Source organism: Hypanus sabinus, chromosome 13 (assembly GCF_030144855.1).
Source record: "Hypanus sabinus isolate sHypSab1 chromosome 13, sHypSab1.hap1, whole genome shotgun sequence".
Taxonomy (NCBI): Eukaryota; Metazoa; Chordata; class Chondrichthyes; order Myliobatiformes; family Dasyatidae; genus Hypanus; species Hypanus sabinus.
This window is the reverse complement of record NC_082718.1, coordinates 93020370-93032488: the sequence shown is the minus strand read 5'-3', so window position 1 is coordinate 93032488 and position 12119 is coordinate 93020370. Positions and strand designations below refer to the sequence as shown.

The 12119-nt window shown below is 41.3% G+C and overlaps 1 protein-coding gene across 1 annotated transcript in view; it reads right to left on the bottom strand.

The window, feature by feature from the left end:
• LOC132404159 (huntingtin-interacting protein 1-related protein-like) overlaps nucleotides 1-12119 on the bottom strand; it is a 133151-nt gene that overhangs the window by 75432 nt on the left and 45600 nt on the right. The window contains exons 2-5 of the mRNA XM_059988228.1: nucleotides 11352-11415; nucleotides 9755-9897; nucleotides 8025-8081; nucleotides 1243-1323 (exon numbers count right to left, since the gene is read on the bottom strand). Coding sequence (XP_059844211.1) covers nucleotides 1243-1323; nucleotides 8025-8081; nucleotides 9755-9897; nucleotides 11352-11415 — 345 coding nt within the window. The remainder of the gene's footprint in view (nucleotides 1-1242; nucleotides 1324-8024; nucleotides 8082-9754; nucleotides 9898-11351; nucleotides 11416-12119) is intronic.

The following is a 12119-nucleotide window of genomic DNA, read 5'->3' as shown; positions in this document are numbered from 1 at the left end:
GTCTCTCTCATCATGAATCAAATCTAAAAATAATGGGAGAGAAATATGTTGTGTACTGGAAGGCAATTACAGCCTCCTTGACGTACAATGGAATTTGGATGTCCTTCTATATTAATCAGCAGTTAAGGAGGGAAACAGCACCCTGGCCTTCATTGTAAGAGGTTTTGATTATAGGAGCAAGGATGGCTTACAGCAAGACCCCACAAGGAGCACGTGCACAATTTTGGTCTTCTTGCCCAAGGAGATATACTGATTCCTGGGATGGCAGGATTACTGAATGAGGAGAGACTAGATTAACCCACTGTTCAGAGATTTTATTGAAATGTAACAGGTTCAACAGGCTGACAGCTGGGAGGGCGTTTCTGTTGGCTGAAGGACCTAGAACCAGGAATCACAGTCCCAGGACATAGGGCAGGGGTACCCAACCTTTTTGATGCCATGGACCAATACCATTAAGCAAGAGGAACGTAGAACCCAGGCTGGGAATACCTGAATTAGGGTAAAACATTTGGGACTGAGAAGAAGAGAAATTTCTTCACAGTGAGGGTGGTGATTTCTCCGCTAGAGGGGACACATTGTTGAATATCTCTAAGCAGGAGATAGACAATTTTCAGTGATGTGAAGTGAATTAAGAGTGGCAATGTGGTGCTGAGAAAGGTAATCAGGCCTGTTTATACTAAAGAGAGGTATGGCTTACTTCTGAATGGCTACTATTTTTCTTAATCCTTGGAGGATAAATATTTGTCGCTAAATGCTTAAATAGCTTTATACAGTTGCTCAAAAAATAGCCTTTATTTCCGTTGGTAATCAGTACTCGGGGGCACTGAGCGTGCGTGCAAATGGTGGATTGGCATTTTGCTTGCAGTGAAGCAGCAACACTGAATAAACCACTAAGCTCCAGCCTGTGGACTGCGGCCAACAATGCTCATCTGGAGAAGACACTCACTGCTTTCCAACAGCCACACGTCCAGTGACCTTCAGCAAAGCTTTGGAAATAACCTTCCGCGTGAAAGGTCGCAATCACTGACAACCCGTCGCTGCAGTTACAGCTAATCGGCCAATTTCTTTAGAAGCTGTATTAAAACGATTTCATGTAAACACACAAAAATATCGACAGCTGAAGTATATGATTTTTAAATGTTTTTATACTAATAGAAGCCTAATCCTAGTTCAGCTGCAGCAAGTGAAAAACATCTTGGGTCAAAGAAACACTTGAGATACAGTGTTGTGACGGAGACGTACCTTTTTATGAAAATCAATCTTGGTGCTGAGCAGTTTGACGTAGACACTGGCCAGCTGTCCATACCGATCATGCATATGGCCCTATAAAACGTTCAAATAAAACATTACTACTAAATGAAAAAGTTGAATTCTCATTGGAATAGATTCATTTGTTTGGAAAATGGAGTTTTAAAATCATTCTGTGGTGCACTGAACAAGCGACATACAAAGGGGGAAGATAGGCGGTAAATCCTCTTAAAGAATCGTTATAGCCGCAGGTCGCAGAGCCGGCAACTGCCTCGTCCTGATGCACTGACTTTAGTGGAGTAGTCAGACTTACAGAAATCTCACAACAAACACACAGAAGAGATGGGGCATAGGAGGGTGAGCAAGGCTGTGCTGTTCTCCTCCATGTCTGGACAGTCGGCACTTGCTGTTGCAAATGCCCTCATCGAGGAACCTGCGGTGCCACATCTCGCATGATATAGAGATAATCTGACCTCTGGACAACCACATCCAGCAGAGGTAGGAGAACAAAACACATCAAATGTAGCAAAGAGCACCTTTTAGCTTCCAGTCCTCTCCCAATTTCCTGCCTGTTCGATCTATATTTTAGTGTGAATGAAAAAGTGCAAGTCACAGGCTGCAATTGTAGAATCCAGCGATTAGCACTCACTGAAACAAATGCTGGCTGTGGAACAGTATCACTGGGAGCGAGTGACCTGTTAGAAAAAATGTCAGGCAGCCCGAGCTGAGTCATGCTTGAAGTGTCTTAAGCCAATTAACTAACTTGGGACAATGGACAGCATTAAAAAGTTGTTAATATTATGTTTCAATATTTCTAATGACTTGCACTCTATGCAATACAGAACTTAAGCTGGTGGATAGAGCAGGTCAGATACAAGGACAAACAATCCTCGCTGCTATTATAGATTTATAACCATATAACATGCAAGTGGGTACATCAAGTAATACTTCTCTTTCAAAATAACTGAATGAATTTATTCACAAACGTAATTCACCGAATCTAGCACAGACGGACACTTAAAACCAATTCATCCCAGGAGCCTGGAGGCAGATTTCATATTTATCGGAACCATCTTATATGACTTGTTAAAGAAACTGAGATGAAACCATGAAATTGGAACTTCTATTCTGTGCTTGCTGAGGAGTTAAAGCTTGGCAAAATCATAAGCTGGAGCAGTAGCAGGGAATACCGGAAGTACTCAGCTCGAGCAGGAGCTGCCCGAGGAGAAGCTGAGCCAGCAGGACAAGTGAGAAAGCTAGCAGTAGAGGAGACCAAAGAGAGAGAGTGAGATAGAGGGTTAAAGTAAGAGGTCTGTGGCCTCCTCCACTGTTCTAACTCTTGCCTATTGAAATCTTAATGGAGAACTTCCTGTCTTCCATACGCACCCCTCAAATTTAAGTTCAAGGATCCATCTTTCTTGTTCTCTCTCCACAGCTCCGTTGGCATTTTGATACCTTTCTTATCTTTAAGTGTTTTGCCTCTGTAACCTTGACGCCTTTAGTCAGCGCCCTATCATAGGCATTCCTTCGATCTTCCCAGGCACCACCACATTACTGCCTTTCCCAAAGTCAAAGTAAATCTATTATCAAAGTAAATATACATATGTCACTATGTACTACCCTGAGATTCATTTTATTGCGGGCATTCCCAATAAATACAAAGAGGCACCGTAGAATCAATGAAGAATTACACACAACAAAGATGAACAACCCAGGTGAAAACAACAGCACAAACACAAAAAAGAAAAAAAAACTACAGACAGACAAACAATAAATAAATACTGAGAAGATGGATTACCGAGTTCTTGAAAGCTAGTCTATACGTTATAGAATCAATCCATTGTTGTGAAGTTATCCCCTCTGGTTCAAGAGCTAGGTGGTTGAGGGGTAATAACTGTTACTGGATCTGGTGGTATGGGACCTTCCTGACAGCTGCAGCGAGAAGAGAGCATGGCCTGGATGTTTGGGTAAGAGGGGGGTTCGATGACGATGGACACTGCTTTGCTGTGACAGCACTTCTTGTAGATGTGCTCCATGGTGGGGGGGGGGGGGGGGGGTTCACCTGTCATAGACTGGGTTGGTTCCACTTCTTTTATAATTCTCTGTTTAAGGACATTGGTGTTTCCATTACCAGTCAGTATACTCCCCACCCCCCATGTATAGAAGTTTGTCAAAGTTTTAAATGACATACTGAGTCTTCACAAACTAAGGTGGCACTTGTGTAAAACACTCCTTCGATCGACATCTTCTGGATAGATCATCAAACCATATATTTCACTTCATTTTTGTCTTTTGCACTTGTTTTTTGTTCTTGAATGTGATTCTGGGACTGCTGGAGCCTGTGATTTGCAGTTTGGAGATCGTTTGGGGTTTTCAGCGCTCTGCCGTCTCTGAGAGGCAGGGGCAGCCTGCGGGAACCTCATGGCAAGAAGGCTGCTGGACGAGGCTGACATTCCATTCCATCTCGCTGATTAAGCCTTCCATTGTTCACCAATTAAAGCAACGAGGGAGATTGAAACATCAAGGTGAATGTGGAAGGTCAGCACTGGCTGCCTGCCTTTTAATCGCTGGAGGATTTGCTCTGCTACCAGAGAGAGGAGACTGCCTTTTTATCACTCAAACATGAGGAAATCTGCAGATGCTGTATATTCAAGGAGCACACACAAAATGCTGGTGGAATGCAGCAGGCCAGGCAACATTTGTAGGAAGAAGTACTGTTGACATTTCAGGCCAAGACCCTTCGTCAGGACTAACTGAAAGAAGAGATAGTAAGAGATTTGAAAGTGGGAGGAGAACGGGGAGATCCGAAATGATAGGAGAAGACAGGAGGGGGAGGGATGAAGCTAAGAGCTGGAAAGGTGATTGACAAAAGTGATACAGAGCTGGAGAAGGGAGAGGATCATGGGATGGGAGGCTTGGGGAGAAAGAAGTGGGGAGGGGAGCACCAGAGACAGATGGAGAGCAGACAAGGAGTGATAGTGAGAGGGACAAAGAGAGAAAAAGGGAATGAATGAATAAATAAGGGATGGGGTAAGAAGGGGAGGGGGGTATTAACGTAAGTTGGAGAAATCAATCATATCTCCATCTGTGTGTGTTGCCTTTTTATCACTGGTGGGATCGCTGACTGCCAGAGAGGGTCAGACTGGCTGCTGTGCCCGGAGAATGTTACCCAGGTTTTCTGCATTTTTGATAATGAACTTGAACTATAGACTTTTTCTCAGTCTTATATTTTTTTATATTCTGTGTTTTTCACTCGATCTTTCTCGTTTTTTGTGTGGAGGGGAGGGGGATTTGGGGATCAAGGTGTCCGTTCCACTTTTGTTATGTTTTTTGTGTGGGGACGAGGGATCTAGGGGCTGATGACCATGCTGCCATTCTTTTCTTTCTTGGCTTCATGGCTCTCCAGAGAAGAAAAATTTCAGAGATGCATACTTTGATAATGATTGAACCTTTGAAAGCAGAGGCACAAATGTGCCTTCTTTGTAATGGTACTTGCGTGCTGAACCCAGGACCGATCCTCCGAAATGCTGAAGAATTTAAACATGCTGACCCTCTCCATCTCTGATCCCCTGGTGGACCGGCTCATGGACTTCCTGTTTCCTCCTCCTGTACTCAATAATCAGCTCCTTGGTCTTGCTGACATTGGGTGAGAGGTTGTTGTTGTGGTACCACTCAGCCACATTTTCAGTCTCCTTCCTACGTGCTGATTCATCACCACCTTCAATTCGGCCTACTACAGTGATGTCGTCAGTAAACTTAAATAAGGCATTGGAGCCAAGTTTAGCCTCACAATCATAAGGATAAAGTGAGTAGAGCAGTGGGCTAAGCACACAGCTGTGCATCTGTGGACGACTGTGGAGATGCTGTTGCCAATTTGAACTCACTGGGGTCTACCAGCGAGGAAATTAACGATCCAGTTACACAAGGAAGTACTGAGGTCTAGGTCTTGGAGCTTATTGATTAGTTCTGAGGGGATAATAGCATTGAATACTGAGCTGTAGTCACTGAAGAGCATGATCACTGTCCAGGTGTCCCAGGGTTGAACAAAGAGCCCATTAAATTGCATTTGCTGTCGACCTATTGTGCTGGTAGTCAAATTGGAGCAGATCTGCATCACTTCTCAGGCAGGAGCTGATATGCTTCATCACCAACCTCTCAAAACACTTCATCACAGTGGATGTAAGTGTTACTGGACGATAGTCATTGAGGCAGGTTACCGTGTTCTTCTCGGGCACCAGTATAATTGAAGCCAGCTTGAAGCAAGTGGGTACGTTTTGAGACTTCTTGAGTGTTCACAATGGGACAAGGCTTAGATGAGGCCTTGGAAGTGGCTATGAAATGAATAAATTGTATATTTTTCCTCAACTTTGCCCTTAAAGTTAAGTAAAATGATTTCACTCAAAAACCACATTGTGTCTCGATTGGAAATTAATCTCAAGGTAGTATATGGTAACATATACAAACACTACTTTGATAATAAATTTATAATTTTTGATAATAAATAACTTCCTTTCATATTTAATTTATAATATGTAAAACTTATAAATTCAATCAACAGTTTAACCTAAGCATCCACATCTAGAATCTCATTTCTACTTTTAATATCGACCCAAGGCCAAACAAAACAACTCCCAAATTCTGCAAAGGTTTAGAGTTTTCATCCATAAGATGATCGGATAATGCTTACAACCATAAAAACGAACAGAGCAAGTTTGAGTAAACGGAACTCGTCGAGCCAGATCCAGCTTTCTGAATTACGTCATGCTTAGCTGAGTCATTTCGGACAAGGTGGTTATGACTCATTTGCTGACCTAGAAGGATTGCTTGGCTGCTTAACCCCGGGTTGGGACGTCACTCTACACAATCAGGACAGCACAGCAACACCTCTGCTTTCTGCCGAGGCTGAAGAGAGCTGGGCTATGCACATCGATCCTCACCTCAGCCTGCAGGTGTGCAGTAGAGAGCTCCCTGAAGCTGCGTCACTGTACGGTACAGAAACCGCACTGCGGCACACAGCCAGTCAAAACTGTCCAACGCATCACCGGGACCAGCCTATCTGCCTTCAAGAACAAATACAGAAAGGCTCCCGAAAAGGGCCAGGAACATCAAGAAGGATCCCACCCACCCTCCTCATGATCTGTATGTCCCACTCCCATCATGGAGGAGGCTACATAGCACCCACATCAGGACCACCAGACTCAAAAATAGTTACCTGCCCCAAGCAGCAGGGCTGATCAACATCTCCACCCACTAACCCACTCCTCCACAACCCCAACCACCACTACTTTATCATTTCCTGTCAGTCACCTCATCTATTTATATTTATTGTGCTTTTAATGAGTTTTGTTGTGCTGCAGTGGATCAGAAGTAACAATTATTTTGTTCTCCTTTACAGTTGTGTACTGGAAATGACATTAAACAATCTTAAATCATTGGAGGTGTTGGATTGACCTCAGCTACTGAAAACTATGGAGATCGAGAAGGAATATTATACCAGGATTCCCGCTGAAAATGTACGAGTCTGCACTGAGGATCCGTCTTGTAATTCTAGAGCTGACTGTACGGCCAGCATTCAGCATCAAATCATGCAAAACGGTTAGATAATTAGCCAAAGTGACCCGAGATCGTCAGTTAGTTCCTGGAGATTTCTAATAGAAAGGGCTTATGATAAAAGTCTTTGCATCCAGATTGTCAACCACTTTCATTGGTCAGAGAGTTTAGAACTAAGTGTAACAATCTCAGGATACAAGGTCTGTCAATAGGGATGGTGATGTCGGAAAAAAGAATTTCTTCACTCAGCTGCATTTTCATTTCACACAGAGGGCTTTGGATTTGAATTTTCTTTTTTGAGGCTATTCATGTCTATTTTGTTGCTCCCCTCTGCGCCTTGCGGTGCATCGGGCGGCACCCTAGTCATTTCTCTAGTGTTTGTCTGTTTTTCACGAGCCCAAGTTGCTAGCTCAACGCTCGACCCAGCATGGATGGAAAGTGTGCAAGGAGCTGGTCAGATTCAAACCCGGGAACACTCGCCTCGCAGTCCGGTGCAGATGCCACTACACCACCAGCCAGCAATTCATGTCTGAGGTCAACATATTCTTTTCTAGACACTAAGTGAAGCAGGGGATGGAAAGAAAGAGCCAGAAAAGTCAAGCTGAAGTAGAAGGTAATACATAATCTTATTGAATGTTGGATCAAGCTCAAGTAATGGAAAAAAAAGTATGTAAAACTGGGCAGTTAATGACCACACACTCCTCCCAATGTAAACTGTTTATGTAAGCCGGCCAGACAATAATTTAAAAACTCCTTCCTCCCAATGGAATGCTCCCGTTATCTTGTTAGTTATACTTTCAACCCAGTAGTACCACGGAGAGCTAAACTTCTGGTGAAGAATACTTTACATGGGCAGCTTCCTTATAAAAAGCACACAAAAAATATCTATAATAAAAACAGAAAAGAAAAGATGGCATATACCAGTTCAGAAGGCTGATGGAGTAATATTTGAGTAGCCCGGTCCACTCAACTAAACATTCTTCATTGAAAACCTGCATTTTGTCTCGACCTCAGGTTTACTTCTACAGGGACCAACTATTAAAAATCCTCCCCCACCCCTCCACAATTAAAACTTACCACCACATTTTATAAACACTGCATGACAAAATTTTTCATTAGAGATTATTTTTGTTGCAGATAGAAAAACTCAACAGAAAATACATTGATGTTGCTCAATTTTTTTTAAATTATTATTGGAATGTCATAAATTTCAAGATCCAACATACCCATAAATTTCCCATTTCACAGATGTTACTTTTATGCCTGGTGAAGTCCTGAAGAACCTGGAAATAAACAAAAACTGATTTTTGTGGTAATACTTTTCAATAGAAAAATGGAACCAACAAGATTACTAAATAAGACAAACATCTTGAAAAAATGATCAATATTGATGTATTCAGAGAGATGAATCCTACACCCACACACACGAATGTTCAATACTCCACAGGGGACAAATATTCCATTCCTAAACTCAAGAAGTGCTGCAGATGCTGGAAATCCAAAGTAACGGACACAAAATGCTGGAGAAACTCAGCAGGCCAGGCAGCACCTATGGAAAAGAGTAAACAGTCAACATTTCACACCAAGACTATTTCTCAGTCCTGATGAAAGGTCTCGGCCCGAAACATCGACTGTACTTTTCTCCACAGATGCTGCCTGGCCTGCTGAGATCCTGCAGCATTTGGTGTCTACTCCATTCCTAATGAGCCAAACAATATTTATAATTCAGTTTTTAACGTGTGGTAAATCCCACTGGCTTTCAAAAAAAATCAAAGTATGCAATTCTGGATAAACTGTAAATATTAGCAGTGTTGGAAGTGATCGTGTTTGGTTATGGCAAATACATGTGCAGGTCTCTCAGTGCAAATACTCTGATGGAAGGTTCCTGACCTGAAACATTAACTCTGCTTCCCTCTGTCCAGATTCCACCTCACCTGAAGATGATTTTCAGACATTCATTTCTTTAACGATACTCCCCATGCTCTACAAGAAAGGCCTCCGATGCACACAGAACACAAAACTAAACGAACTAGACAGAGGGACTTCGATATTAAGCAAGATCCACTGCTGCCTTCTGTAGAACTTCTGAAAGCTGACTTGGCAAGCTCCTCCTGAATGGAGAGGGTTGTATAACTTCGAATTTTTTTACAATCAAGGGCTCAGTCATTGATAATATTCTAGGCTGAGACGTATTTTATAAGGTTGCAAAATATGCATTTTATAAGGTTGTGTTTGCAACTACCAGTTACTCATGCAGCAATTACCGTACGAACGAATAAAAACAATAATTTAAAGTAGGAAGGATTTATATTGTAGGCTTATAAATTAATTGCAGTTTACATATTAGTAGGTATAACACCTTCAATGGCAAACCATTATGGACAAAGTGTCTGTTCTCATTCTAAATGTGTACAAACTCAATGGACTAAAAAAAAATTGTATTGAATTTAATAAACAAAAATAGAATTCGGTTCAGCTTTCTTAATTGGTTCTTTAGTTGGGTAGGGCAATCTTGTGCTGACCAATTATTGAATACTTAGGGAACTTCAGGATATGAAGTTCTAGAAACAAAGTCATCAAATGGTGGAGCGACTTTACGGGCCTTATGTACTTGTGTTGTTGCAGGACTGTTATGTAATCCAAAATACCAGCCCTTGGGAGAGATGATAAACCAAGGCCCCTTTATTTTCAGTACTGCTTCAATGAAAAGCAGAGATTATTTATAAGCTTTTTAGGAAATATTCCTCTTTCAATCAACATTACAAAGATGATTGGGTCATTACCACTAAGCCTGCTAGGTGATGATTCCAATTATTACAGCAGAGACTTTAAACTCTATGGAGCAATTTTTAAGAGTCACATTCAAAATGCATTATACACAAATATAAATTAATCGCATAGATTTAAACTTTCTTTCATTATAGTCTCCTCAAGTAGCAGAGAAAAAAAAACTTACATTTGGATGTCCATCTCTCAAAACTTTGTGTAGAACATGGCAGAACTTCCAGCTCATGATGGAACTGCTAGATAATGGAAGACCAATGGCATAGGACCAGAAGGTAAATGCTCCCTTCTCATGGTGTGTTCCCAATATAATTCATTCAGCAGGAGTCAAGGAAGTTCACAAATGGCTGAGTTAACTATGACCCTGCTCAATCATTTACAATTAATATTCTGCCCACCCATAATGCAAGTTTCTGATCACAGGCACAATCACAAATCCTGTTTTCATTTACAGGGATTTTGGCAACATGGCATTTTCATTCCAATTACTCATCAGTTACTTTCAGCAGCTTAAGGTAGAATTAATTCTTCATGTAAGAGACATATTCAGGACCGTTCTAGTTTAAGCAAACACCACCATGTTAATTTGCATGTTAAAAGAATCTGCTCTTTGAAATTGGATCCAACCCAGCTCATCATATTGAAAACCCATTTGTCTGAACAGGCATGGCAGAATGGAATAAAAAATATTTCCACCTCTAATCATCAAAATTCATTAATAAATTAACCATCAGAAAATACATATTTCATAAAGTTGTATTTGTAACTACCTGTAACTCAATTGCCATATGAGCAAATGAATACTTTAAAGCAGTTGGCTTGTAAATTAATAGCACATTACATATTAGCAAGTATAACACATTCAATGGCAAAGCATCATTGACAAAGTGTCTGTTCTCATTCTAAACGTGTACAAAATAGATTGAAAAAATATTGTATTGAATTTATTAAACAAAAATAGAATTTGGTTTAGTTTTCTTAATTGGTCCTTTATTTGGGTAGGACAATCTTGTGCTGATCAATTATAATGAAAACGATGGAAAAGCTCATCAAGAACGGAGTTTGGGTGAATGATAAATATTGATGTATTCTATTTTTGTTAGTGCAAATGAGAGTTTTACTATTCTACATATCTCTGGGTAATTGTCCCTTTGTGTTCCTCTTTCAGATTGACAAGCCAGACAAGTGTGTAGCCACAAATGAAGAAAGGATGGCTGAGTAAAAACAAATCACGAAGAAACAGAGTTAACCTGCTTGAATTGAAGAGAAATGTTCATACATATAATGGAATGAATGTCACATTTCTTTTCACTTCAAGCGCAGTGTTCTAAAAATCCCATTGTCTGTTTTAAAAGGTGTGTCACCCCACTATCTCAGGTTTTCTTTTACCCTTTTGACCAGTCAGCTAGGAACGGACGGTGCAGAAAGTGGAAAGGGCACACTGTGGAGCTGGAGAACTCTGTTCGTGCACATCAGAGGAATGTTTTCCAATCATCATCAACAGAACATTTGCAGATGCAGGAAATCCAAAGCAACACACGCAGGAACACTGCAGGCCAGGCTGCATCTACGGAAACGTTTCGGGCCAAGACCCTCCATGGGAAAGTTTTGCTCTTCACCTCATGGTGATCAAACAGAAGTTTTAATACCCAGAGCATTGAATTATTCATTTGACAGGGATAAACGAAGAGTGTGACTTTATCTAGTCCAGTTAAAGTACTCCGTTTCATTTGCTTTACCTGTACTCTTACTTTTAAAAGAAAGGATACTGCGTGCATGCTTTTCTTTGACAGGTACCTCCTGGCTGTTTATAGCTTTACTGATACTGGCAGCCTAGGAAAGAGAGGAAAAGATAACAATTGTCAGCAGGATCTAAACACTGACATCAGCGAAATGCCGGCAGACTGTTTGATGCCATGGGAACTAAAGGTCAGCGAGGAACCGTATACTTCTACTGATTGTGAATTGATAGAAGCAGGTTCTTTAGTAGCTTCCTCTCCACAGCATAATTAATTGTTCAGTAAATGTTATCACCACTTACAATTAATGCCAACAATAACAAAGGTTATTATATTCTACTCCTTTGATCTGTGCACTTTATGTCTGAAAGTACACCCTTAGCACCAGCAGGTAACAAAATTGCAGTCGGCCCTCCTTATCCGCGAGGGATTGGTTCCAGGACCCCCCCCCCACGGATACTGAAAAACGCAGATGCTCAAATCCTTTATTTAACTTGTCTCAGTGCGGTGGACATTAGGACCTAGTGGAACCCCAGACCTTATTTAACCTGTCTCAGTGCGGTGGACATTAGGACCCAGCAGCGCTGTTCTGATTCCACAGTGTTTCTGTTCACGAAAATAATCACGATCATGATTGAAAATAAAGTTGAAGTAATAAAGCAATCGGAAAGAGGTGAAACACCATCGGTCATTGGGAAACCGTTAGGCTACAGTCAGTATTTTAATGGAATATGTGTAAGGCCCTGCCCTGATGAAAGCTACAATTATTACTAAGCAACGAAGTGGTTTAATTATTGA